The sequence below is a fragment of the Gobius niger genome, assembly GCF_951799975.1.
Source record: "Gobius niger genome assembly, chromosome: 10".
Classification (NCBI taxonomy): domain Eukaryota; kingdom Metazoa; phylum Chordata; class Actinopteri; order Gobiiformes; family Gobiidae; genus Gobius; species Gobius niger.
Genome location: NC_136861.1, coordinates 27,166,960 through 27,194,758, shown reverse-complemented (window position 1 = coordinate 27,194,758; position 27,799 = coordinate 27,166,960). Strand labels below are relative to the sequence as shown.

Below are 27,799 nucleotides of genomic sequence, written 5' to 3'. Positions count from 1 at the left end.
TGCCCTACGTTCACCGGAGTCGCTCTTTTCGGCTATCTCCTCCCGTTTTCTGACGGTCTGTGCGCACAAACAAAATGGCGGCTTGTTGTTTCTACTCCTGACACGGGGGGAGGGATGGAGGTACAGCAACATTAGGCGTGAAGGGGGAGGAGAAAGGAGAAGGAGAGGGGGTGATTGTCATCGTAGGTGTTCGCTGGTTCTGTCCGCGACGATTCGCTTTCCACGGCACCCGGTACCAGGGGCACGTGCAGGCTTCTGTTACGGAACTCGGTTCACAATTTAACAGTAGGAATTTGCGCGTAAAGAGCGGATTGTGAAGGTTATTTGTGTTTAACGATTATCCAGCCATAGCTTTCAGTTTCACCTGTCATCTCCAAGTTTTGGGTTGATACAATGTATTTGTTCTGTATTTCAAATGGCAAAATTTACACACACAAAACCAACCTAATTTAAAGGCGTTTGTAGTTGTGATAGCAAATCTCGCAAGAAAGAACAGCAATGAAACTTTTATTTCGGACCAATGTAAATTGTCAAGAGAAACAGAAGGTTGCCTTGAGGTTGGGACAAATTGCACACCATTCAAACCATTTTAATTAAATATAAATGTACAATATCAACATACACTTCAGAAACATACCCCAGAGATGTTCGTTGGCCTTAAATAAAAATTGTTGCTATTTATTCAATTCATTGTAATTGCAATTTCAACTGTTGTATTGACGTGTCACTAGCAGTGTTACATTGAGGTCCGAAATCAGATTAACAAGATTGTTCTAGTTCCCAATCAGTAATGTGCTGGGTACAGTTTTGAGTCACTGCCAGGACATTCAAGACACCCATGATCTTGTTTAGACGATGCTTTTGTAGTGCCTGAGCTTCATTAACTCCTTTAACAGTGGAGTGTTGAAAACGGCAGCAGGTAGTGCACACAGCTCATTGACCACTGGGCTCACTTCTCCTTGTCAATGTCTTATCTCTGGGCGCACGCACGCTCTACCTCAGCAATGGTCTTTGGTGCCTCGGCGGACAAGATGAGAGGGCCTCCATTGTCTTGAATCACAACATCATCCTCGATCCTTATGCCCAAACCTCGGAAGTGCTGTGGGGCCTCGTCATTGTCCTCACAAATATACAAGCCTAGGATGTAATGAAACAAAAACAAAAACGCGTCATAGAAATTTGACTGAACTGACATGAAAGACACATATATTTGTGGCACATTTATACAGTACCTGGTTCTATGGTGATGGCCATTCCAGGCTGCAGAGGCTGGGAGCGGGACAGTTCAGGGGTGTCATGAACATCCATTCCTAAATAATGTCCAACATGATGTGGACAGTACCGTCTAGCTGCCTGAAAGGTTGCATGGATGGTTTGTTTTATTTGTGTGGGTTTTTTTCCCCATTAGGGAACATAACAAAGATCAGCATGTCCAAATAGCACAATGTTTATACCCTGATTGTAGATCAGATATCCCTCAATAATAAAAACATAAATACAAACACAATAGACTTCACTTACATTTTTTATTAAAGGAAATTAATGAAATTATATATATATTTTTTTGGTACAAATTTTGACTGATCTATACATACGTCCAATTATGTAAAGCAAAATTGTATTTAGACATGTGTAAAGCTAGAACTAGAATGCCAGATGGGTCTTCTTTGATTTAACAATATTCTTGTCAAAATACCACAATAACAATGGGATTTAAGCTATTGCATTATCTCATTTACCTTGAGTGCATCTGCCTCACTAGAGCTGGCCTTGATGATGCCTAATCGCTTGAGTTGTCGTCCCAACAGTGCAAGCATGGTACTGTAGATATGATCCAGACTGATCCCCGGGGAACACAGGGACAAACATCCACGCTGCACTTCAAGGACAGCTTCGTAAAGCTCAGCCTGAGCAGGACTAAATCTGATGAAGAAACAGTCAAAGCATAACAATAAATTCCCAAATGTCAAAGGGTGTACAATTCAGCAACAATTAAACAAAAAGACAATCAATTGTTTCTATAGATAAATAATACCAGTCTTTTGACCTGGTGAATGCCAGCCAGCAGGTAGACAAGTTCAACTCAGACTTTCTGAGTCTGAGGTGAACTGACTTAACATTCTTTACTCTTCCAGGCTTCTTGAATCCGCATCCCAAAACCAAACTGGGTAGCTGTTCTTCCATTGCTGCATGTACTTCACTCCCGATCAGCATCCTTTCAGTCTTGGCCTGGGCTTTATTGCAGCACGATGCTACCCAAGCACCCAACCCAGCTCTCCCAGTTTGTGAAACCACTGGGTCAGATTTAGTAATACATGATTCAGTAATATCCATTTATCACCAGGTCACCACAAAAAGCCAGTGGTACATTGATATTTTGCATATGAACAAACGAGGAGCATCTGTGTCTGCTCCAAGTGGAGCACAAATGCGGTGAGTTGCTTAGTGAGGCGGCACCAACCAACTTGAGGCCAATTGAAGAAATTAGCAAAGTTCTTTACTGTCAGGGCGATATAAACTTTGAAACTTTGGCCAAACTTCCCCGATCTAGTTTGCACCATAACCACATAGAGAGGGTTTTACAAGGAACACATTCCTCTCAAAGGAGACAGACGAACGGTGCTCGCGTCACCAGCTGTGCCACGGACCATCGCCTGCTGCCCGAAACACACTCAGCACTGACCCCTTTGGTCGGGAAAGCCGGCAGGATGGTGTGTGTACAATTAAGCTGCTCTTCTCGAAGGTGCATGTATGTAAAACATGTATGAATGTTTCTTTCAGGTCAAAGGTAGGAAGCTTCAGCTTGTAGTTTTGGTTTACCTAGGGCTCAGCAATTAATCGAAATCGCAGTCTCTACCTTGGTGAATCTCAATAATCAATATTGGACTTCATCATCGCATTATTATCAAAGCATTTGTTTTTGTTTGAGCTGAGGTTTGTATAAAATATATGTCTCAGTTCAAGAATCAGCAACATGTATTTAAAAAAGATTAGACATGCACAATGATCAGGATGAATCTTGGACCATTGCTCTTAACAAAACTGTTGCAGTTCAGCGAGATACCTGGGATGTCTGGTGTGAATGTCTATCTTGAAGTCATGCCACAGCTTTTTTATCGGGTTTAGGTCAGGATTGTTCTGAAACCATTCTGAAGTGGATTTGCTTTTGTGCTGTGGGTCATTGTCTTGTTGCAGCTCCAATCCTTTTTTGAGCTTCAACTGTTGGACATATGCTTTTTCTGCAAAATATCTTGATAAACTTCGTTTTTCCATTGACGATAGCAAGTTGTCTAGGCCCTGAGGCAACAAAACAGCCCCGCACCATGATTCTCCTGTACAATTTTGCCCAAACAATTCAATCCATCAGTCCACAAACGTGTAGCATTGTTTTTTTTATACAGCAATGGCCTCCCCCATGACGTTCTCCCACAAACCCCATTCTTGTTCAATGTTTTACGTATTGTAGACGTGTCAACAGAGATGTTGGCATGTGCCAGTGATTTCTGTAAGTCTTTAGCTGACACTCTAGGGTTCTTTTTTACCTCATTGATTATTCTGCGCTGTGCACTTGGAGTCATCTTTACAGGGCGGCAAGCAACAGTGCCAAACTGTCTCCATTTTGTGGATTTCCAACTGTGGATTTATGAACATCAAGACTTTTAGAGATGGTTTTGTAACCTTTTCCATCTTTATACAGACCAACAATTCGTGATCTTAGGTTTTCAGAGAGCTCTTTGAAGTGAGGCATGGTGGACATCAGATAATGCTTCTCAACAAGAGACAATTCTTGACTAGTTTGTAATTTTCAGTGGCGAGGGCAGCTTTAAACCACTCCTCAGTGATTGGACTTCAGGTTGGCCAGAAGGTTCACTTACTTGTTCCACGCTGTCCTATGAATGTTATGGCCAATAGAAATATGACCACATGTAATTGTTTGGGTGGTATTAGTTTAAGCAGACACTGTTCAGATCAGACCACATTTTACGACCATTTTATGGAGAAATGTGAGAAATTCCAAATGGTTCACAAACTTTTTCCTCCCACTTTATATTGAGTCATGTTTTGCTTTCTTTCATAAGGTGTGGACACTTCACATTCATGAGTTGTAAAATAACGCGTGGGGGTAAAAAGGACCCATCAAAAACAGGCCAATCAAAATTCAGGCCCAAAGAAAGTGTATATCTGTTGGCTGCATATTGTATTTGGGAACATTTTCAGTGGTGCGTCTATTGTGATTACCACTCCATTAATATTTGGGGTGGACACTTTTTGCAGATGGACAAACTACAAACTTACTTTCCATTTACAGGCCATGTTCGAGTAATATCACTGACGTAACCAAAGTATTCACAACCACCGTCAAGGAGCACCATTTCACCATCCTGAAAGAAAAAGTACAACTGATCTCAGTACTTTTCCCCAGCCCCAACAATTACCAACAAGCGCCGTCAATCTGCGTCTCTCCGAACACCAACAAACTCATAAAGTAGAAAGTTGTTAATTACTCTAGCTATGTTGTTTTTCTATATGTGAAAAACAACATGTTTTTCAGGATCAAGGTGCACAACTCTTTTTTAAATGACCTATTTTTATTTACTGGTTTATTTGGACAGTGCATGTTAATGAACATACATGGGTCTCATGCATGTAAACACAGCACACCGGTGACATCCTTGTACATGTTTTTAGTAGTAGGGGAAACCGGAGTACCCGGAGGAAACCTACAGATGCGGGGAGAACATGGAAACTCCACACAGAAAGGCCCCGCCCAGGTGGGAATCGAACCCGGGACTTTCTAGCTGTGAAGCACGAGCTCTAACCGCTGTACTACGGTGCCGCCCAGCATTTGATATTTGATAGAACACTAAGAAATCCCATCAGCACTAAACACTGTCTGTCACATCATAAAGAAAATGCAAAATAAACCCTTGGCCGCTCCCAGGTATCTTGGACATCGCTTATGATGATTCTGTTGAAATGATTCTAATTCTAATGATTCTAATTCTTGATACTTCAAGAATTTCGAATCCTTCTATAACCATGTCAGCTTTCCATAACCTTTCCTACATTCATGTGGTCACGACAAAGGACACTGATCAATCTCATTATTTTTTGCATCAACTCTCAGCTGGTACAGTTTCGGGACCCACCTAACCTGGCTAACACTAGGCTGCTGTGTGCGCTCGAATCATTTCGAACTGCACAGCAACCTGGGGACCATGGCCGAAATTTTTGCATGGATTTGGGAACCAATCACAGAAGGAGGAGGGACGGCAAGACTATGACGAGCTATTCGATATACGGAAGCTTGTAGTTTATTTACGGATTTAAAAAAAAGTTTATTTACGGATCCAACATGACAGCAGCAGACACGATGGTATTTTTCGATGAAGCTTTAGGCCGTGTTCTAAATAGTTGAGCTCGAAAGTTTACAGCGGGTACGTCATACGTCGCCTGATACGATGATACGATTGGCTGTGGCTACGTGCAGACGCACGATAGACATTTGCAGCGCCCAATAAACGGCTATGGACGATCGTAAACCATACCTCTCCTACGAGAAAATGAATCAGTGGTCCCCAGACAAAATATCACTTGTGATTTTAGTCTGGCGTTAGCCAGGCTAGGACTCAACTTACAATAAGCTGCAACCCAAATAAAATATTTATCTTAAATTTTAAAAATTAGCAGTTGAAAATACAATATTTCCTTACAAAGATGATTATCAAAGCAATCACTAATATCTTTTTGCAAAGGCCTGTGACCAACTGAAAATGGTCCATGAATCATTTTTGAGTCCCAACTCCCGACCCACTGATAACGTAGGTACAGTATGAATCTATAGTATTATTATCGTTGCATGTGTGGATTCCTCAGGTTAATTATGTTATTAAAGAGGGGGTATTATGCTTTTTTCAGCCACATAGCACCAGTCCATGGCACACTACAATGATGACGAAACCTTCTGTTGGTCTGTAAATGCAGTAAATTAGAATAACTGCCTTGTATAAAATTGCTCTTTCAAAATGGCGGTAGCGAAAGACTTGAAATAGGCCCCTGTCTCTTTAAGAACCTCTGACCCTTTCCGACACGCCCCCTCCACACGCTGTCTGTGGCATCACAACAACACTGCGCTCGTTGTCTCAACTGTATTGAAACTACGATCGGTGCATTTTAATTTTTATTGTTGGAAAGGAGCTACTGTTTATCACTTTGTGAACAATGGCCACACAGGATATTATCTGGAGACAAACCTTCCACACCGGACGCTTGGAAGGGGCTCTTGCCTGAAAAATAACTGCTGTTTGGAGGCTCTCTCTTTGCATCTGCCATGCCCTATGGATCTCTAACTATACCCCCATGGACGACACCAGGATCTGCAGGAGCCCATACGATTCAAAGACGGACATTATCTGTGCAGGTGGACAGTGGTTTTTCGAGGTTACCCGTTAGCTTGTTATAATCGACTACAGCTCATTGTTGATGAAAAGTCTGCAATAAACCACAAATGTGTAAAGCCAGGCTCATTGTGTGATCATCGTAAAGGCTGCTTCAAGTAGTTGCCTGCTTTATTGACGTTATTTGTGCATAATATGCTGCCTGTTTTCAATGAATGTTGTGAAGGTGAAGGTTGTTAGCTTGTCGTGGCTAATAGTGCCTTAGCTCCGGGAGAAAACCACTCGGCTACGACTCACTGTAGATGAAATGTGAGCAATAAACTACAAAATCAACAAGCCAGGCTCCGTGTGTGATCGTCATAAAGGCTGCTTCAAGCAGTTGCCTGTTTTAGTGACGTTTTCAATGCATAATATGCTGCTTGTATTCAGTGAATTTTCCCGTTAGCTTGTCGCGGCTAGCTTGTTAGCTCCGGGAGAAAGCCACTCGGCTATGACCCATTGTAGATGAAATGTGAGCAATAAACTTCCAAATCAACAAGCCTGGCTCCGTGTGTGATCATTGTTAAACGGTTCTTTATGTGTGTGGTGGTTTTATTGACTTTATTTGTGCATATTTCTCGTTTTCACGTGATGACTCGAGGTTTAGCTTAGCATTAGCTTTCTCCGGAGGCTCTGTGCATCATCAAGGCCCAGCGCAGAACCAGACACTGAAATAAGCGTTCTTGTCACCGGTTTTAATCCTGGGTGTTTCGGTAACAGAAACACTGATGTGTGTCTTTGTAAAAGTCTGCTGTGGCTCCGGTTCACAACACATGAAGCTAATCCTCCATGATGACTCTGTTTACATCTTAGGGCTAGACACTGCGGGGAGGGGGTTCTGCTGAGGAGCAGTGGTTGGTTACTCGGCTGGTGACGAAAGGTTGGAGGCGTATCCTGGAGGTCGGAGGCGTTTCCTGAAGGAATCAGGCGTTTTATCCCTAAAATGGCTGCCATCGGAGTTTTTACAGATTACTCGAAAATACGTGAATGTGCTAAGGCAACACTTCAGGCATGTTTTTAATGAGGGAATGACTTAATAACATGATGTAAAGCTTGAAAAAGTCGATTTTGCATAATACCCCCCCTTTAACCTTCAGTTATTCTCTGTTTATTCTCTGTGCTCATTCTCAACATGCATTTGACCTATTGTGTACTGAAATGCACATGTCAGCGTCTGCACACAAATTCTCTGATTTCATTTACTCTGGAAAAACTAGAGCTGGCAATCTAGTCTTTGAAACAAAGGGCAGTGAAGCTTTTGCCATTAGCCTCGAGTTGAACTATTTTCTTTAAGTATGTATTGTCACCGCTGTCCATTGATTATTTTATTTTTTGTTAGATTGATCCCACTTTTGAAATTTTATTAATCGCATTTTTATTTCGTTTATTTCAATATAATCATTATTTTCATGACCTTCAGGTAATATCTGCACCCAAGATACAGAAGTGTGTTCTGTCCAAACGTATGATGGTATTCATTTGCAATGAATCCATGATTAAAGCATTCTTTTTGATGAACTGTCCGTCAAAGCGTCAATTTTGACAGCCCTAATATTTATTATACTGTATAATATATACTACAATTTGGACAGAACATACACGAGACACAAGCATGTAAACACACTATGCATTGGTTGGAGTTGCTCTGCCACTGAGTCGCTGTTGCCCCACTCGTTCTTGTTTATAGTTCTTTTTGAAATGTCTATGCAATCCAGCATGTGCATGCATTGTTCAGTGTGCAGTGTGTTGCATAAGGATCCACCCCCCTTTTTTGACATTTTGTCACGCTATGGATCACAAACATAAATATATATATTTTCAATTTTATGTAAAAGATACACATTAAGTGACAGACAATTGTGAAGGGAAATCAAATGTATACATAATTTTAAACTTTTTTTTATAAATAAAAAAGTGGGGTTTGCAAAAGTAACTGCCTTGGGCTGCAATTACAGCTGCAAGTTTGTTGGGGTATGTCTCTACCAGTCCTGCACATCTTGAGACTGCCCAGATTAGATGGAGAGCGCCTGTGAACCGCAGTTTTCAGATCTTTCCACAGATTCTCAATTGGATTTAGGATTGGACTTGGGCATTCTAACACATGGATATTTTTAGTTTTCAACCATTCCATTGTTGCCCTGGCTTTATGTTTAGGGTCGTTGTCTTGCTGGAAGGTGAACCTCCCAGTTTCAAGTCTTTTGCAGATTCCAACAGGTTTTCATCCAAGATTTCGCTGTATTTGGCCCCATGCATGTTCCCATCAGCTTCGAACCATCTTCCCTGTCCCTGAAGAAAACCACCTCCAGAGCATGATGCCACCACCATGTTTGGCAGTGGGGATGGTGTTTTCAGGGTGTTGTGCAGCGTTACTTTTACGCCAAACATAGCATTTTCCATTTTGGTCTCATCTGAAAGCACTTTCTTCCACATGTTGTATCCCCCATGTGGTTTCTACAGGACTTCTGATGGTATTCTTCTCAAAATGGCTTCCTATGGAGATTGAAACTTTTTTATTTATTTATTTTATTTTATGAAATTGTAAGTAATGATTTGTTTTCTTGATTTTTTGTTTTTAATGCTTTTTATTATATTTTTGCTATGTTTGGTGCTACTGTGAGGCACATTGAGTTGTCATGTACATGAAATGTGCCATACAAATAAACTTGCCTTGCCTTGCCTTCTTCTAGCCACCCCTCCATGAAGGCCAGATTTGTGCAGCGTACGACTAATAGTTGTCCTGTGGACAGTTTCCCCCACCTGAGCTGTAGCTCTCTGCAGTTCATCCAGGGTCATCATAGGCTTCTTGGTAACAGCTCTGGGGCCTCATTTATCAAGCTGGCGCACAAAATTAGGCCAAAACTGCGTAGCCGCTCCTCTGCGCCAAAGGTGGTATTTATAGAAAAACAACCTTAACGTAAAACATTGCGCTCCTCCGCGCAATTTGTTGATTTGTTTGAGGAAGTCATGTTTGGTCACTTTTGAAATGGTTTATTTGAATTTTATTTTCTTCTGAAATGACTTAGAAAAGATAAGAATGAAATAAGCAACTTATGACGATGTTTGTGAAAATTGGTGCGCATACGTGCACGGTCGTACCCATGCACGTATGCGCACTGGCGCTAAAGCCTTTGAAACGGGAAGCAGGAATGATCCCGCTGTACTGTGCTTTGAGTTATCTCTGGATATAAGTCTGACCAACTGGGTTTAGGTCCAAAGCTCGGGTCACGTGCCCTTCAGACGAGGCCGTCTTTACGCAGTGCGCACCGGCACCATGGCTCCACTGAGCGCTCCCTCCTCAGACTCCACCCGGACACAGACCTCTCCTCACTCACTCCACCCGGACACTGACCTCTCCTCACTCACACCATCCGGACACTGACCTCTCCTCACTCACACCACCCGGACACAGACCTCTCCTCACTCACACCACCCGGACACAGACCTCTCCTCACTCACACCACCAGGACACAGACCTCTCCTCACTCACTCCACCCGGACACAGACCTCTCCACATTCACTCCACCCGGACACAGACCTCTCCTCACTCACACCACCCGGACACTGACCTCTCCTCACTCACACCACCAGGACACAGACCTCTCCTCACTCACACCACCCGTACACAGACCTCTCCTCACTCACTCCACCCGGACACAGACCTCTCCACATTCACTCCACCCGGACACAGACCTCTCCTCACTCACACCACCCGGACACTGACCTCTCCTCACTCACACCACCAGGACACAGACCTCTCCTCACTCACTCCACCAGGACACAGACCTCTCCTCACTCACTCCACCCGTACACTGACCTCTCCTCACTCACACCACCCGGACACTGACCTCTCCTCACTCACACCACCAGGACACAGACCTCTCCTCACTCACTCCACCCGGACACAGACCTCTCCACATTCACTCCACCCGGACACAGACCTCTCCTCACTCACTCCACCCGGACACAGACCTCTCCTCACTCACTCCACCCGGACACAGACCTCTCCACATTCACTCCACCCGGACACAGACCTCTCCTCACTCACACCACCCGGACACTGACCTCTCCTCACTCACACCACCAGGACACAGACCTCTCCTCACTCACTCCACCCGGACACAGACCTCTCCACATTCACTCCACCCGGACACAGACCTCTCCTCACTCACACCACCCGGACACTGACCTCTCCTCACTCACACCACCAGGACACAGACCTCTCCTCACTCACACCACCCGGACACTGACCTCTCCTCACTCACACCACCAGGACACAGACCTCTCCTCACTCACACCACCCGGACACAGACCTCTCCACATTCACTCCACCCGGACACAGACCTCTCCTCACTCACACCACCCGGACACTGACCTCTCCTCACTCACACCACCAGGACACAGACCTCTCCTCACTCACTCCACACGGACCTCTCCTCACTCACACCACCCGGACACAGACCTCTCCTCACTCACTCCACCCGGACACAGACCTCTCCTCACTCACACCACCCGGACACAGACCTCTCCTCACTCACACCACCCGGACACTGACCTCTCCACATTCACTCCACCCGGACACAGACCTCTCCTCACTCACACCACCCGGACACAGACCTCTCCTCACTCACACCACCAGGACACAGACTTCTCCACATTCACTCCACCCGGACACAGACCTCTCCTCACTCACACCACCCGGACACAGACCTCTCCTCACTCACACCACCAGGACACAGACCTCTCCTCACTCACTCCACACGGACCTCTCCTCACTCACTCCACCAGGACACAGACCTCTTCTCACTCACTTCACTTCACTTCACTAACCCAGTTTTAAACTTCTCTATAACTTTATACCGGACCTGTCTGGTGTGTTTTTGGACCTCATGATGCTTCTGCTCCCCAATAGTCTCTGAACAGACCTCTGAGACCATCACAGAGCAGCTGTATTTGAACTGACATTAGATGACACACAGGTAGACTCTATTTAGTCATTAGTGCAACATGTAATCATTAAGAAATCATCAGGAAATTTCTGAAGGCAGTTGGTTGCACTAAGAGGAAGGGGGGTACATAGTTTTTAATTTTCTTTTTAATAGAAATCATGTATAAATTTCATTTCACTTCAAGATTGTCTGTCACTTAGTGTGTGTCTTTCCCATACAATTTCAATTAAATATATTTATGCGTGTGAACCATAGCGTGGCAAAATGTCGAAAAGTTAAAGGGACTAGTATACAGAGTTTAAAAACGTTAAAGTATTTTCCTCCCCCTACATGTTCCAACAATGTCCTGAGGTGAAGAATGAGCCCAGACCTGTTCACCACAACTGCCTCTAAAATCCTGCACTGTCACTAAAAAACTGTGTTAAATCAGGTTCGAAGTGCTGTCATGCACGAGCTTAAAGGAATAGGCCACCGTTTTTACATACTAAGATATGTTCTTACCTAACCTTAGTCGAGTTAATATATCCCCGTCTGGTCTTTGTCCGTGCGCTCTGTCACGCAAACGGAGCACATACGCAGCCTCTCCCACATGTCACATAGCTCACGATAGAAGCTACCAAGCTCTTCCACGTGTTCCCTATTTAAATAAAGTTACGTGAAGTGTTTTCATGCGAAGTATATTTACACAGAAATGTAGCATGTCGACTTTAGAAGCAGATAAAAAGGGGTACTATATTGTGAGGCGTAATGATACGAGGAGCAAAACGTCCGCGCAGTAACTCCTAAAGACTTCCCCCGCTCACTTCCGTCAATAGAAGCTGCGTGACTTGTAGAGAGCTAGCAGAGAACAGTTGAAGAAGCGTCGATAACTTGTGAACAATGCCTTTTCCGTGCATCGTGCCGGGCTGTGATAACAAGCAGAAAGTATATAGTGTAGTAATGTTTCACAGATTTCCAACTCACCCCGGACGACGACACAGGACTCAGGACCTCGACCATGAGGTAGGAATGTGCAGCACTTTCCAAAAATATATTTTCTGCTTGTTGCAAAAGGCTCTGTACAAGTCACGCAGCTTCTATTGACGGAAGTGAGCGGGGGAAGTCTTTAGGAGTTACTGCGCGGACGTTTTGCTCCTTGTATCATTACGCCTCACAATATAGTGCCCCTTTTTATCTGCTTATAAAATCGACATGTTACATTTCTGTGTAAATATACTTCGCATGAAAACACTTCACGTAACTTTATTTAAATAGGGAACACGTGGAAGAGCTTGGTTGCTTCTATCATGAGCTTTTTTGGAGCTATGTGACATGTGGGAGAGGCTGCGTATGTGCTCCGTTTGTGTGACAGAGCGCACGGACAAAGACCAGACGGGGATATATTAACTCGACTAAGGTTAGGTAAGAACATATCTTAGTATATAAAAACGGTGGCCTATTCCTTTAAGAAGCTGCAGTTACACATATGACCTGAGGTAGCAGTAGTGAGTATTAAATGGCTAACTTGCATCTAGCTTCCTTAAAGGGGGCGGATACTTATGCAACCCACTGTATATAAGAACTGTCCAGACCAGACAAATTAAAATAATAAAAAATAGCAACATGTGACAAATAATTTCTTACTTTGATTATCTGGTTGTTGTTTATATAGTGAAGAGTATTTGCTCTGTTTCCTCCAGCCACGACAGGTGGGTAGGCCAAGAAGTTTGCGCCATGTATCCGATTTTCAAAATCAAACTAAAAGTAAAGCGACAAAAAATAAAAGAGCTCAGTTAAAATGCAACATAATGGATAACATTTTTTGGCAAAGGATGATTTAAAAATAAGCGTGATACTGCACCTTAGCAAAAAGAAGAGCTTCATCTATGTCTCCTTGTGACATTGCCATGGTTCTTCTAAATGCCTAAAAAAGGAGGAATGAGTTAAGGCAGGGCAAAATAATAAATTTGAATGAAGTCTTTTGATTAATTTTTTTTTGTAGTATTAAAAATTGGGTTATTAAGAAACAGTGTTCAGTTTTTTACAGTGATTGCCTGTGCTACTTTTGGGTTTGTTGATGCACTTTTTCTAAAAAACAATAAATACGTATACAGTATATTTAAAATACATTTACAGTCAGCAGTTAGTTAGTTTGTTTGTTTGTTTGTTTGTTTGTTTGTTTTTTAAATGGAGGGGGGTTATAAGAAAATTAAAGATTTTTTGGGGGAGAACAATCGCCCAGCTCTAAAATGAATGAATAAGTTTATATGGAACTGGTAGCTTGTTTTCACTGACCTGCGCTGTGATGCGACCTGCTTCCTGCATTAGTGCCACTTCTGCAGAGCTTTTAAGAGCTCTGAGAGATTGTATAAGAGGTCTAAGGGAGCGTGGCATTGATCCCATCTCCATTATGGGGGACACATGCGTCTGATGCAGCTTAGGGTGGGATGGCTGAGAACTATCATACCACACTGCAGTACCTAATAGTTTAAGAATTGAGAAAAGTTGTAAAACAACAACAACAACAACAACTGTAAACAATACAATATGTCAAACCAACCTACATATTCCTAACCTTTAAGACTCTTAAGTGCTACACCTAGTTCTTCTGTGGAGTGAACTCTTTCGATGCCAGTCAGTGCAGCAGCACCATCTCTTCCTGACCGGGGGCCATCCCATAGCTCTCGAGATGGGTCTCTGCGTGGGACAAAAAGGATGGCCTGATCTGGTCTCCCTCTTCCATGGAGAATCAAGGCACTATCAGGTTCTTGAATACCAGTCAGATAAAGAAAGTCCTGCAAAGCATTAATTTTTAAAAAGTCACTCACTCAAGTCAACACATGTCAATAAACTGCTGTGCTCTCACATATGATTATATAATGACCTGGTTTTGATGAAATGGATACGGGATATCATTTGTCATGTAGCGAGTTGGATGGGACAGCACAATTACTACATGGTTACTTGATGAAGTAGATGACCCCATTCGTTCTGCTTGGGCCTCAATAAGTGAGGCTAATCGGTATCTTCTGAGTTCATACTCAGTTTGGCTTAAGCCTGGAGTCACGTCACCTGCATAAAGAATATGACTGTATTAAAACAAAGAAACACAAAATGCAATATTACATGTTAATTTTGGCTGTGTTTAACATTACATGTAGTATCTTCAATGAAGGTTCTCGGGTAATATTCTGTACTCTACAGTTGAAGTGTAGAACGTTTCACCTCTAATCCAAAAGGCTTCGTCAGCGACACTGAAGTTTAAACTCAGCCCGCAGATTACAGTATAGACCAATGGGAGGAGTTTAGCTTGGCTAAGTCCCTCCCCTCTATTACTCTCACCCGTGGGTAAATCTTTGTAGTTCTAAGTCGTTGTAGTTCTAAGTCCTAACGACCAAACTCACACCTAAGTTTCGGTCTGAACGGCTCTACTCTCAGTAGAGAGTAGAGCCACTGCTAATTACCTGTCTACTGATCTGTCCTGGGCTGAGTTTCAGCCTCATTCGCATGACAGGAGCATGAACAGGAGCAGGAGGCTGCTGTACAGAGACACTTCAACTACAGAGTACAGAGCATGACTCAAGACCCTTCATTGTAGATGGACAACTCCTGTATGACTGAGAGCATATACAGATATTACTTGGAGTATACAGACACCAGCCTTAAATAAATCATACTTTCTCTTAACTGAACGTTAACCGGTGGCCTGGTTAAAATAATGTGTAAATAATGTAAAACTCACCATTTTTGATGAGGTGTGGATGTGTGTATGGGCTCGGTTGGCCAAGATAACGGGATGGGACCGGTTTTGGTTTTAAACCTCCAGTTTTCACCGAAACAGGTCTACACGGACACATAACACATCCTGCACACAACAAGGTAGCTTATATAATCCTGTTTCACTTGCAGACTTAAACAGTTATTATATTCCTTTGAATCTAAGCATTAAGACTCATATAAAATCGAGCATCTTGTCTCACCTTGAGCCCAGTTTTGTCGGGACAGTAGCCTGAAACCAGACCTGATATAGGTGCCAACATTACCACCAGAACGCGACATAGCATTAACCAAACAGTTATCAAACCCGAGGTCACAGCACGCGCCTTGCTAGCGTCAAGCATAAATACAAACAGTTACAGACATTACTGGCCACTACGACGAACTAGCCAAAGCTTCAACTAACGTTTTCACAAAAAACAATACATATTTCTCAAGACTCAGTGGTAGTACCGAACTGTTGTAGGTTGGAGCAGTAACTTTCGTTAGCTTAGCTGCATCGTAGCTGCATCTGAGTTTATTATTCCCTGAAAGTAGTTTCGCAGGCACAACGAATTTAATTAGATAGAACTTAGAATTAATGTAATCCCTTATTGCAATAAACCTTACTCTCTGTTTTTACTTGTACTGAACATTTCAATAACTGTGATCTCTCAGTAACGTTTGAGTAATCTTTGATTAAATAAATTACCTTTGTTGTTGTTTTGTTGCTATATACTTTTCACTTATAACTAAAGCCACAGTGCGGAACATTCCAGGTAATATGTTGCTGCAGTGCTACTTCACAAGACCAATTAATGCTGTTGTAAAACTCAAAACATACACAAACATACCAGTGACAAAGCTGTTTTTGCAGTGGGTCATACAGAAGAGCATTTGTGGCCCTCTTCAACCCCGTAAGAATCCCTGTTTGTTTGCACCAATATTTTTACAGTTGGCCCAACAGGAGAATTGATTTTAAGATTTTATTGTCTGCAAGTAATTGTGTAAAACGCCAGAGCCGTTCAATCAAAACTCAGGGCTTAACTTGCACGCCCCGCCCTCGTGCTCTTCCGCAACCCTTCGCTTGAATTGAACGCAGCAGCAGCGACATCGTCAGGGATTGAGAAGCTGCATTTTTCTTCAAAATTCTGCAGATTTGTGCTGCCATTTGAGTGTCACGCCCTTGTATATTATCATCTAGGTACGTGAATGTCGGTGTGAAGCTTTGAACGCATTTTATCTCGCTTCTCTTGTGAGCGGCCCGTGAGCAGCTGGAGCTAACATGCTATCGTGCGTCATGGGCTTTCCAGAAATGTCTGTCATTAACACATGGCATATTTGTTTATTTGTCATTGTTATACACTAAACCTATGTAAATATGTTGCGTAAGATGCCCTTTTGTAATTCTGCAGTTACATCGACTGAATTAGCTGAACTAAATGGCTAGGCATTAGCAACGGTCATTAGCTAGCTTGTGCGTAAACAAGGCTTATGTTTGTATCCGCGTTCACAGCGCGTGGTGCACCAACGGTGACAACCCAGCATGGACCCACGAAAGATCACCGAGCTGAAGAGTTTCGTGCAGATGTGCCAGTCCAACCCTAATGTTCTGCACCTGCCCGAGATGAGCTTCTTCCGGACCTGGCTGCACAGGTGCAAACTTTTGCCTTTGCCTTTTTCTTCTCAAACTACGGGAACAGTTTGTGACACTTTAGAATTTGCATGAAAAATCTACTTGTGAACATTTCAGACCATCAAAGTCTGACTTGGAAAAACTTATATAACATACAAAAATAATGCCACATCAAAAAAGTTTAACACTATTCAACCTGCCATGTCTACGTTCCTCTGATGATGTTGATGCATATTCATTTCATAAACCTTTTTAACCATTATAATTGCAGCATGGGTGCCACACTCCCTCCACCACCCAAGACGGGAGATTCTTGCAAGGTAAATTAGTAGTCTGTTATACTTTGATTTGTTTTTTAGTTTAATTGACAGGGACAGTACACATTAATGAACATTTCTGTAAATGTGTCAGTATTACCTGGGCAAGTGTCCTATTCCAACAACAATTATAAAACATATAGAACATTTTTAAAGTTGAAGCTACTTACTTACATGACATAGCAATGGTTCATACAGTTCATAGATTGATAACATCTGAATGTTCTGTGACTTGTACAACAGAACATGTACATCTTTTATCATACTTGTTACTAGCAATGCCTTGGCTTATTCAATCATTTTAATTGTAGGGAGGTTGTCCGTGTGATCATCCTCCTGCGGCTTCTGCTTGTGCGCCTGAACCTGAGCCAGTTGTTGGGTCTGAGAGCGAGGAAAGTGAAATAGGTACAAATTTGTTTTTAACTTTTCTCTTTCCTTATTTAAGTTAATCATCTGTGGCCTTTTTACTAAGAGTTCCATAGTCTCACATTCTATGAAGTCATACCTATGTGGGTTTGTTTTGTTTATGTCATTAGAAATCGACAATGATGGGGTTATTGAGCCGGACACTGATATACCACAAGACCCAGCAGAACTGGAAGAAATAGAGGTACTACTAAAGATGTTTATGAAAAAAAAACACTACTTTATTACTGTAACACACAAGCATTGTGTATAATTCACAGGTCACAGATGAGATGATGGACCAAGCGAATGAAAAGAAGACAGAGGCCATTAATGCTCTCGGAGAAGGTAAACGACAAATAAAATGTTTGATATAATGTTGATGTGTAAATATATATATATATATATTGTTTTTTAGGTGACCTACAGAAAGCTCTGAATCTCTTTTCTGAGGCCATAAAGTTGAACCCATGTGTTGCCATCATGTATGCCAAGAGAGCAAGGTGATTATTTTATAGTATACCCATCTTTTATCTATTATTGTCATGTTTTATTTGGGGTATTGTATAAAAACTATTTAAAATGTAGCTTGCAGACAAATTTGCTGCTAGAGTTCACGTCAATTTGTTATTCAAGCTAAAAAGACTTATTCATGACAATGAGACCAGCTTAGATTACTGTCAGCATTTTATGAATTATTTTGTTTTTATACACACTAGTCGTCTTTGTATACTATATTTCTATTATATATAGATAGATTTTGTAGACTTCCCACAAGTTTTCTTGAGGAATTTAGTCCAGCTCAATGAAACTGTCTGAAATGTGGGTAAAATGTGCTGATCTGGTAAAGAAGTAGGCTTGCTTCATCGAATACCCACATAGACTAAAACTATTAACCTATTTTTTGTGTGTGTGTTTTAGTGTTTATATCAAGATGCAGAAACCTAATGCAGCCATAAGAGACTGTGACAAAGCGATCAAAATCAACCCCGACTCTGCACAACCTTACAAGTGGAGAGGAAAAGCTCATAGGTACATCACTTAAATTTCAGTTTGAAATGGGTGTGTGACACATAAATGTTGTGATGTCGTGATAATTTGCTGCACGATACAATACCAATACTTTTTATGCAGATATCGCTTCTTTTGAAAATGTCATGTATATTAATGAGGCAGTAGCACTCCACTGCTGTCAAGAACGCACATTGTATGGATTGATATCCGGCCTCACTGAAAACTCTGGAGGAGGCTGTTCTCAGCTGCTTGGCCTCATACGAACAGGAGAGAGCGAGGACTAACACAGAAGGGTCACGTCATAGCCCTGTCTGACACTGATGAGCTAAACTCACTCATTATATTGTGTCATAAAGTTTCTCAGATTTATATGTAGTCAAATAACGCCCTGTAAACAATTTGTAATGACTTTTACTTAAGAAAGCACCAGAGTTGCCGGCTTGGTAGCGCAGAGGGTAGTGCTCGTGCTTCACAGCTAGAAAGTCCCAGGTTCAATTCCTACCTGGACAGGGGGTTTCTATGTGGAGTTTGCATGTTCTCTCCATGTCTGTGTTGGTTTCCTTCGGGTACTCTGGTTTCCCCTACCACTAAAAACATGTGCAATAGGTGAATACTCCAGCAAGGTGATTCTGACAGTAAGCTTGGCTCCACATCTGGAGATGGGTCCCCGGGCGCGGTACTGCCGCCACCCACGGCTTGCATACAGGTCGTCCCTGTGGCGTCTAAGGATGGGTCAAATGCAGAACAAGAATTTCGTTGTACAGTTGTTGTATAATGACAAGTAAAGTGCCTTATCCTTAAAAAGCAACAACATTCAAGGAAGTGGAAGTAAATCAATTGTCTTCCTCTTTGTACTCGGGGCATATAAAGGCATGTGTCAATAACAGGGGGCTGTTTGCTGGACAAAGTGTGTTGGTTGTGTTGATGCCTCATCATTGTCATGTAAAATTGGATGGAGAGAGAGGACATGACTGCTCTGTAACTAATGCCGTGTAAAGGGCGCCTCAGTAGAGGCTCATAAGTCAACAATACAGTCGGGACAGTAGTAGGACCAAAAACTGTCACAAAAATATATTACTTTTTATGATTTAATGATTTATATAAATAACAATCGTATTAGATACCAGTTGGAAACAGGACTTTGGTTTCTTGTTTATTAAAAAGTAAATTTAGTGATTCCACTGACTCTGAACGATCAATCAGCCCTTTTTTCAGTGAGTGGGTCAAGGATCATTTACTGATTTAAAAAAAAAAAAGGGGGGGGAGCAAGGCACATGATATCAAATGCAAATTGAAAAAAACTGGAGCATGTAGATTAAGATGCATGCAGTTTTTCACCTTTACAATACGTAACTATTTTGTTATTATGTGAAATAAATGCACTATAGCAATATTGTAAGTTATACTACCATGAGCCAAGTGTTGTGTATTGTATCAAAGTGTAAGGTACCCCAAGGTTCCCACCCCTAGTTTGAATGTACTTCTGCTGTGAATATATTTTGGTATTGGTCAAATTGTGGAATTAGTTTATTCATTCTACACCATTAGGCTGCTTGGTCATTGGGAGGAGGCCGCAAAAGACCTGGCCACAGCGTGCAAACTGGACTATGATGACGATGCCAGTGCGTTGTTAAAGGAGGTTCTGCCCAAGGTAGGGTAGTATTGCCATTTGTAAAATCCTTTTAAAATGTGTTTGTTAATGTTTTTGTTTTGTTCATGCAGGCAAATAAAATCATAGAGCACAGACGCAAATACGAGCGCAAAAGAGAAGAGAAGGAAATCAAGGACAAGAAAGAAAGAATAAAGAAGGCAAGGGAGGAACATGCAAAAGCTCAAAGGGTCAGTTCGGAGTTTTTTATTCAGATATGTTTGTGGTAAATTTTCATTCCATGTACATTATAAGTTTAAATGTGTTTCCCATTTTTTTCATCTAAATTTGATGGGGTCTCCTAGGAGGAGGAAGCAAGACAGTTTGGGGGTGGATACTACCCTGGTAAGACATTTCAAATATAGTGATAGAGTAATCTTAAAACAGACTTACTTTTTATGTAGCATACTTTTGTTTAAGTGCTTCTGTGTGCAAATTGGATTTCCGTCACTATAAATATTTCACAGCAGGTCCAGCTGGATTTCCAGGCGGCCCTCCTCCTGGCATGCCTGGTTTTGCCGATATCTTACAAGACCCTGAACTTCTTAATGCCATGAAGGTGACGGACATCAAACAGTTTTATGTGTTGAATAGGCATTAATGTCGCATAAAATATTTAGCCTTCCAAAGTATTCCAGGTCTAAAATGGACCTAAATTGGATCAAATTAACTCGCTAATCTATGTGCTTCTAAAAAAAAATATATATTTAATTTTTATACACACTACCATTAACATTAAGAACTCCTTTGTTTTGGGAGATGTCTGATTTTTTTTTCTCTGTATCTGTAGGACCCAGAGATCATGGCCGCCTTCCAGGATGTCTCTGCAAATCCAGCAAACATCGCTAAGTATCAGAATAATCCCAAAGTTATGGCCCTCGTCACCAAACTAAGTGCAAAATTCGGGGCTTCATCACAACCATAAGAAAATTAATTGCAAGTTTAAGATGAGGATCCGGGGAGCCACAAGCTTTTTCTACTGTACCACTGTGTGCAAATCTAAAACACAGGCAGTGGGTGAATTGCTTTTGTAAAGGTAGTTGAAGTGTTCAACTATTAAAACTGTTACTATCAAAAGAACATGGGGTTAAAAGGTGTGAGATGTAGAAATCCTATGGGCCTCTATCAATTAGCGATGACGAACCATCAGTTCAGTCCCAAACCCCTAGAGTGAGATATTAAATCACACACATCCAAGGCTCAGCTAACAAGTGTTTCCCAGAAACTGACCAACTCTAAACATTGGCACTTTTTGTTAGACCTTATATTGTGAATAAAATGGTACTTTTGACGTCTGTCCCTGTTGGCAAGATAATTATTAATAAAATGCTGTTGCTTAAAACGTGATTTTTTTTTTTTTCATTTTAACAAATCTCTAATGCAAATGTTGATCTACTGTGCACAGATGTCTTCAGAAAGTGATCTGAGTATTCGAACAATGAAAACAAATACTCAGACATCAGTTTAGGATGAGCACCAATAAATCAGTCAATGTTTTTTTTTTTACTACAAGGCTACATACCCTCATACTGTCACTCTTAATACATTATACTTAATCTGGACAGTACAATGTAATGTACCTATGCAGTACATAAACAATGTGTATTAGTATCTGAGGTACATAATGTAATAAGACCCTTAGGATTAGAGTTTGGGTCTTCTGTCTTTATTTACCTCCAAACGACTAATACACATTATTCCATTGTGTATAACTATGCAGTACAAAGTTATTACATTGCTACAAAAGCACATTACATTGTACCCAACTAAATTTAGTACAATGTATCAAGGTAGTATAAAATAAATATATATTTTATTTTGCAGTGCTAGAATATACTATAAACTGAGGAAACTGGTGGATGAATAATGCCAATTGTATGGATATATTTATTTCACAGAACAGGGGAAAAATAAACAGAACAGATGCATTGCCAAAGGTTTACAAGTAGGTGAAGGAAGGACAGTAAGCATAAAAAGATCAAAAATGTTGGTGGTAGGAAGCTAGTGTCCATACCTGTGAAAACAGAAAACCAATTAGATATTAGAATTTCACTTTTCACCCATTGAAATATCAAAAACCTTACATACTTTTGAAACTCCCACTCTCTGTTGTCTAAAGGACAGACCTGCCTGGTTTTCAGCCAACGGGAAATGCAGTGGAAGTGGAACGCATGCTGAAAAATACATGTTAATAAATCAAATCCGTTACCCCTCAAGGTATAACTGAATTAAACAGAACAAAGTCTACAATAACTTCTAAACAGGTGTAGTGAAGCTGTTCACATACTACTTTAGAAATCTTTATACTATTAAAAATGCATTAAAATCTTGAATTAGTTTTTGCTTCCACACTTGAAAGTGATTGAATCTGTCAGTGTTAATTTGCACTTACGTTACAGACACCCCAAGCAACAGTGCACTCCTCAGATGTGGCAGAAGCTTGATTAGCTTGACACTCTATACCTGAATGAAGACGGTGTGACATTGATTAAAAGATTTTCCATAAGCACGTTTAACTTGAGTAAACTTACAGAGATCCATTATGTGGTTCCTGCAAATGGCACAGTTATCCACCACAATGTCCCAGGCCCACAGCGCGACCGCATTCCACTGGCACAACAGAACACACTTGCATAAGTACCATCTTAAAACAGATCATAACATTATAGTTATACTGAAATGTTTATTGTCAGTGCCTAAATATGGACTCCATTTTCGAGGCGCATAGCTATTTTCGCAGCAACATTCGTAGCATTAACATTCAAGACATACATATGATTTTGTTTTCTAAAATCATTGCCCTTAAATAATAAGATACACTATAATAGAGTGAACCGTCCTAAAGTAATGTATCTAACGTTCATGTAATGCGCACTCATGCTACAATTACAACATGCTAGCGGTGAGCTGTTAGCTACCAGAAAGTGTACCGACTGGCGTTAATACTGCCGGGAAAATGGATGTAAATAATTAGCCAACGCGACTCTTTCACATAAATGAACAATTATTCAATACCATACCTTTTTCACTTCAAATCGCTTCTTGCTAGCCCCACTGTTTGTGCCGCTTGGTGTATCAACATCCATCGCTGCTGCCATCTTGACCCGGTGCTACGTTACCCGGAAGCAGAATTAACGTTACTAGTTATCACTTCCGTTGAACGTAAAGCGCCGTGATTTGGATTTTTGTGTGCTACTATTAACAAAATAAAAACAAGAATGTTCGCGTTAAAATCCAGTTCTTTTAATTGCACAATGTTTTTACATGTAACAACCTAAAGACAAAATCCTAGGTTCCACCGAGATTTGAACTCGGATCGCTGGATTCAGAGTCCAGAGTGCTAACCATTACACCATGGAACCATGTAACTGTGCCAACATCTACATATGCTTTTAGTATTATTGAGAGTTTATATTCATACTACAGAAACATTACAGTGTCTTAGGTGTTTTTGACAAGGTTTTGCTTTGTTTGACTTTAGATTTTGCCATGAAAGACTTTGTTGTTGGTCCTTTGGGTGATCTGGCTTTGGCTTTCTTCTTCTTTGAAGGTTTGGGTGACACAACCTTTGGCTTCGAAGCTGGAGGAGACTTTAATTCTGGACAGGATTTGAAAAGAGGGACTTCTTTGACCTTCTGACCTTTGTGCTCAAGTGGATTTCTACATGTAGCTGCAACCTCAAAGCTTACACTCCCGAGCCACCTAGAGACAGATCAAACAATAAAATATGTTTGATAGGAAATACCTTCCCATATGTCAGAGACAAACTCACCTGTACAGAGGAAGCTGAGAGCAGTCACAGAGAAAAGGAATGTCTTGTAGATCCACAAGCTCAAGGCCCGTAAGTGGGCGCAGGTCAGGAAGCATTTCCAATGGGTTCCCCCTCAAAGATAAAGCTCTCAGTCCTGGGCCTAGGCCGGCCAGTGCATCACTAGACATCTGGACAAAGAAACAAGTGAGCTGGCGTGGGCTTGTATGAAATAATTTTTGTTTCACAAGATATGAAAAAGAGAGTTTGAAAGTCTATCCACTATCCAACATGTAGTAAGCCATTTGATCTTAATTTTAAGGCCCTTATTTTTGTTATGGCATCACATGAACAGCTTGCTTATGAAAGTGGGTTTACCTTCTCTATGCCTGTCTCATCCATCTTAAGTCTCCTCAAGCTTTTAGATACCATTTTAAATGCATTTGGTCCAATCCGTTTAATCGAGTTGTGGGACAGGTTGAGCTCCTCGAGATGAGTGGCCTCAGACAGACCTTGGGTGGGGACCTCCTTCAGCTGGTTCAAGTCGATGTACAGTATAGCAAGGTGCTCAGAGCTCAGGGCATTTTTAGCAACAGCCGTAATGGTATTGTTGGACAAATAGAGTTCTCTGAGATTTGGAACTGCAGATGACAACAAGCCAGAGGGCTCAAGTTTGGAGATGGTATTACGTTCTAAATGTAGGACGAACAAATGTGGAACTTGGGCCAGAGCTGCAACAACAAATCACATTGCCTTTTTATTCATATTTCATTTATATATTAATACTATCCAGACAAAAGACCAAGACGGCAATATGTCACCTGTTCCAGGGAACTGCATAAGTCTATTCCCCTCCAGGTGAAGGTACGTCAGTGCTGTGGCTCCCTTAAATGCCCCTGGATCCAGTGATGTGAGATCATTCTCTGACAGATACAAATACAACAGCTTTTTCATCCCACTGAAGGCACTGCCCTCAATCTCATGGATCTTGCAAAGTTCCAGGTGAAGGGATATAACATTGATGGCTGCTTTAAAGCTGTTGACAGGGAGATAGTGGAAGTGGTTGTTGCGAAGGTCTAGTAACTGTGTGGTGTTGGGGAAACCTTTGGGGACTTTGGTGTGACCTCTCCCCTCACATGTGCCATGCTGACCTTCAGCCTGGGAAAAATAAACATTGAAAAATTATGTTATATAGTGCCAGTGTGGCAGGAAATTTGAAAATATGCATTGTGCAACATTAAAGTTAAAAACATAATAATACAATAATTCCCCCAAACTATATTAAAAACAAATGATTCAATATTTCAAAATATCAAAAATGTTTCCCGAATCTCTACTTTTCATTTGTATGAAGATAAAACATTACATCACAGTCACAGTTAGCAGGACACTGGACTTTTTTCTCAGGCTTTAATGGGGATTGGGGGCTTGGTTTCTCCTCCTCTTCAGTCTCCTCTTGAAGCATCTCCCCTCGGCGACACCGCAGATTTAAAGCAGTCATTTTCTGCAGAGGTTCGTCTGCGAGGTGACCCGGCCCTGCGCATGATCCCGAGAGCTTCACACCCCTCTTCTGAGCCCACTGCCTCAGAGGTCGCAAGAAGCAGTTACAGTTAATGGGGTTGCCTGTAAAAATAAAACTCAAATCAGTGTTGTTACATCAAAAATGCCAGCGATTTATGGTTTTTCAAACCCTAAAAGAAAAAATCTTTGTGGTACACCATCTTTGCGGTGACTCTACATACTGTATTATTTAATGCAAAATCAATATGTTAATGGACCAAACTCATTCCTAACTTTCCAAACTCATTTGTAGCATAACAATTATTCCCAAGGAAGAGTTTATAAGCACTTTTCACAACTTTTAGCATGACTTTTTAAGGTTTCACAGAAATGCTACAAAACTAGCCTGCAAGTTTATGAAACTGATACTAATGCTTTATTAGATTAAAAAACAAAACAAATATGGCAATTTTTAGTCGACTAAAATTGCAAGTAAAATTAGTCGACTAAATTATAATATCAAAAGCAGGCACTCTAAACAAATATGCACCGCACAAGGAAGTACTAAAAGGGCTTTATTTAGATTTAGATATCATATTAATATCATTTTAAGCCCTGATGAAGACCATCTAAATAATGGCCTTTTAGTACTTGCTTGTGTGGTGCATATTTGTTTACAGTGCCTGAGTTTGCTCTTTTTGTATTTTTTTAGATTTGGATCCCTTTCCCAAGAGCACCTACACAAAATGATGGAATACATTGGGACACCTAGAGCAAGCAGTTATTTTATTGTTTCTATAAATTATCACATTTATTATCATCATATTTAATCAAGGTTCTCTGTTTTATGGAGCTTCTCCATTGAATTTATTGTATTGTCTCATTGTAGTCAACGTATCGAAATATTTGGACATTCTAGTCATAGTTTTAGTCTCACAAACAACTTTTTATCTATATTTAGTCCAATTTTAGGCATTAAAAAATACAGTGACTAAAATTATGACAAAATATTTTAGTCGACAACATTAACACTGCCAATGTCTCCGTTATATGAAACGATAACTGCCAAACACACCTGTGAGGTTGAGGCTGACCAGTTGCTTGGGTCCAGACAGTGGTTCCAGATAACGCAGCTGATTATTGCCAAGATCCAAATGGGACACGAGTGGGGCCTTGGACAGAGCCTGATCGGACAGGTCCTGCAGAGACATGTGGTCCAGATACAGGTGTGTGAGCTTGGCCATGGACACAGCCTCCTCTCCCAGGTAGATCATAGGATTGTGGCTCATGTCCAGGCGAGTGACCTCAGGAAGCCTGTGAAAACACGCAAGGACTTAAAAAACAAAACCTCACAAACTTAGATAAAAGATGACACTGCTCCCATTTGTCTGAGACTACCTGCTCATGGTGTGAGTAGGAAAAAACTGCAGCTCATTGTGGTCCAGACTTAGGCGGTTGAGCGTGAACAGGCCAGTGAATGCCTCTGGTGCTAGATTGTTCAAGGAGTTATGGCTAAGACGCATCCACTTTATCTTCTGGAGGCCCTGTAAGAGAATAAGGACATACAGTATCTGATGTACAGAGAAACATCCTGCATTGGACCCTTAAACAATAAAGACCTGAAAAGCCATGTTGGGTATGTAAACCAGCTGATTGTGAGTGAGTGCCAGCATGTTGAGATTGCTGAGCTGGGTGAAGGCTCCGGGTTGAATCTCCTCTATACGGTTATGATCTAGATTCAGCTCCTTTAAGGATGAAAGCCCATCAAAAGACTCCTGAGAGGAACATGTAACAGTGCACCATTAAAACGGGTTAATATTATCAATTAATATACCACGGCGAGATCACCCTTTACCTGATAAAGGATGTCAATTTTGTTGTATGCCAAGTTTAAGGAGACCAGGCGACCCAGATTCCGAAACGCGCCCTCTTGTACTTTTTGAATTTTACAGCTCTGCAAGTTTAGATGGGTAAGGTATGGTGTGTGTACAAAACTCCCTTTAGAAAGGACCTTCATGTTGTTATTCCTCAAGTCTAATTTCACAGTTATCTGATTGAATGAACAAAACATTGTATTAGCTTAGCTTTATACAGAAAGACAATTTAGTTTGAATTTTGGAAGAATTACCTCATCTACAGTTGGGGGAACTTCTGTTAAGTTCTTTCCAGCACAAGTAACCATGAGTGTGGCACTGTCACAGATGCACAGCCTCGGACACTTTCCAGCCTTAACCAGTAAATGTGGTGTTAATGCCACAAAAAGGACCAGAGCTATGGAGAGGTCCATCTGTGCAGTAAGGACAAACTGGGACTTAGTACGAGAGAAACAGTATAAAGTACTTTAGTTTCGTAGTTGTGAAATTAATAAATGAAAACATTGACAGTTTTAATGCAAGAAGCAGGCTTACCTTAC

General features: G+C 41.3%; 4 protein-coding genes across 5 annotated transcripts; 1 reads left to right on the top strand and 3 right to left on the bottom strand.

Moving 5' to 3' along the window:
- Positions 1-536: 536 nt before the first annotated feature.
- xpnpep3 (X-prolyl aminopeptidase 3, mitochondrial) lies at positions 537-15,645 on the bottom strand. Its single transcript, XM_079564136.1, has 11 exons — positions 15,343-15,645; positions 15,105-15,227; positions 14,247-14,434; positions 13,938-14,157; positions 13,658-13,842; positions 13,224-13,286; positions 13,007-13,120; positions 4,297-4,382; positions 1,740-1,923; positions 1,233-1,353; positions 537-1,137 (listed from the first exon to the last, which is right to left on the bottom strand). The coding sequence occupies exons 1-11, from the start codon at positions 15,419-15,421 to the stop codon at positions 971-973; spliced, it is 1,530 nt and encodes a 509-aa protein (XP_079420262.1). The 5' UTR covers positions 15,422-15,645; the 3' UTR covers positions 537-970.
- Positions 15,646-16,178: 533 nt separating this feature from the next.
- Positions 16,179-21,480, top strand: st13 (ST13 Hsp70 interacting protein). Of its 2 annotated transcripts, none has more exons than XM_079564140.1 (13): positions 16,179-16,322; positions 16,635-16,774; positions 17,026-17,074; positions 17,383-17,476; positions 17,608-17,681; positions 17,758-17,824; positions 17,895-17,979; positions 18,398-18,508; positions 20,039-20,141; positions 20,213-20,329; positions 20,444-20,483; positions 20,609-20,697; positions 20,929-21,480. In XM_079564140.1, the coding sequence occupies exons 2-13, from the start codon at positions 16,665-16,667 to the stop codon at positions 21,061-21,063; spliced, it is 1,074 nt and encodes a 357-aa protein (XP_079420266.1). In that variant the 5' UTR covers positions 16,179-16,322; positions 16,635-16,664; the 3' UTR covers positions 21,064-21,480. The 2 variants fall into 2 exon arrangements, with proteins under 2 accessions (XP_079420266.1, XP_079420265.1); XM_079564139.1 differs by having other exon boundaries at positions 20,606-20,697.
- Positions 21,481-22,005: 525 nt separating this feature from the next.
- rbx1 (ring-box 1, E3 ubiquitin protein ligase) lies at positions 22,006-23,269 on the bottom strand. The gene is made up of 5 exons (XM_079564149.1): positions 23,159-23,269; positions 22,670-22,748; positions 22,531-22,601; positions 22,227-22,312; positions 22,006-22,152 (listed from the first exon to the last, which is right to left on the bottom strand). The coding sequence occupies exons 1-5, from the start codon at positions 23,234-23,236 to the stop codon at positions 22,140-22,142; spliced, it is 327 nt and encodes a 108-aa protein (XP_079420275.1). The 5' UTR covers positions 23,237-23,269; the 3' UTR covers positions 22,006-22,139.
- A 281-nt stretch (positions 23,270-23,550) lies between these two features.
- chadla (chondroadherin-like a) lies at positions 23,551-27,673 on the bottom strand (the record flags this gene model as incomplete). The annotated part of the gene is made up of 10 exons (XM_079565261.1): positions 23,551-23,840; positions 23,911-24,077; positions 24,265-24,617; positions 24,708-25,044; positions 25,253-25,509; positions 26,462-26,700; positions 26,785-26,930; positions 27,006-27,161; positions 27,242-27,436; positions 27,515-27,673. 10 exons carry the CDS (start codon positions 27,671-27,673, stop codon positions 23,570-23,572), a joined length of 2,280 nt encoding a protein of 759 aa, XP_079421387.1. The 3' UTR covers positions 23,551-23,569.
- Positions 27,674-27,799: the final 126 nt, after the last annotated feature.

What these genes read in the sequence shown, in the direction of transcription:
- rbx1 (XM_079564149.1), bottom strand. Translation starts at nt 23,236, where the DNA reads ATGGCAGCAGCGATGGATGTTGATACACCAAGCGGCACAAACAGTGGG. An exon ending in AGCGATTTGAAGTGAAAAAG is followed by an intron (nt 22,749 to 23,158) that starts GTATGGTATTGA and finishes CTGTTGTGCCAG; the next exon opens with TGGAATGCGGTCGCGCTGTG. An exon ending in GAACCACATAATGGATCTCT is followed by an intron (nt 22,602 to 22,669) that starts GTAAGTTTACTC and finishes GTCTTCATTCAG; the next exon opens with GTATAGAGTGTCAAGCTAAT.
- xpnpep3 (XM_079564136.1), bottom strand. Translation starts at nt 15,421, where the DNA reads ATGTCGCGTTCTGGTGGTAATGTTGGCACCTATATCAGGTCTGGTTTC. An exon ending in CAGGTCGCATCACAGCGCAG is followed by an intron (nt 13,287 to 13,657) that starts GTCAGTGAAAAC and finishes CTCCTTTTTTAG; the next exon opens with GCATTTAGAAGAACCATGGC. An exon ending in GGCCATCACCATAGAACCAG is followed by an intron (nt 1,138 to 1,232) that starts GTACTGTATAAA and finishes ATTACATCCTAG; the next exon opens with GCTTGTATATTTGTGAGGAC.
- st13 (XM_079564139.1), top strand. Translation starts at nt 16,665, where the DNA reads ATGGACCCACGAAAGATCACCGAGCTGAAGAGTTTCGTGCAGATGTGC. An exon ending in GAGCGAGGAAAGTGAAATAG is followed by an intron (nt 17,477 to 17,607) that starts GTACAAATTTGT and finishes TTATGTCATTAG; the next exon opens with AAATCGACAATGATGGGGTT. An exon ending in AACATGCAAAAGCTCAAAGG is followed by an intron (nt 20,330 to 20,443) that starts GTCAGTTCGGAG and finishes GGGGTCTCCTAG; the next exon opens with GAGGAGGAAGCAAGACAGTT.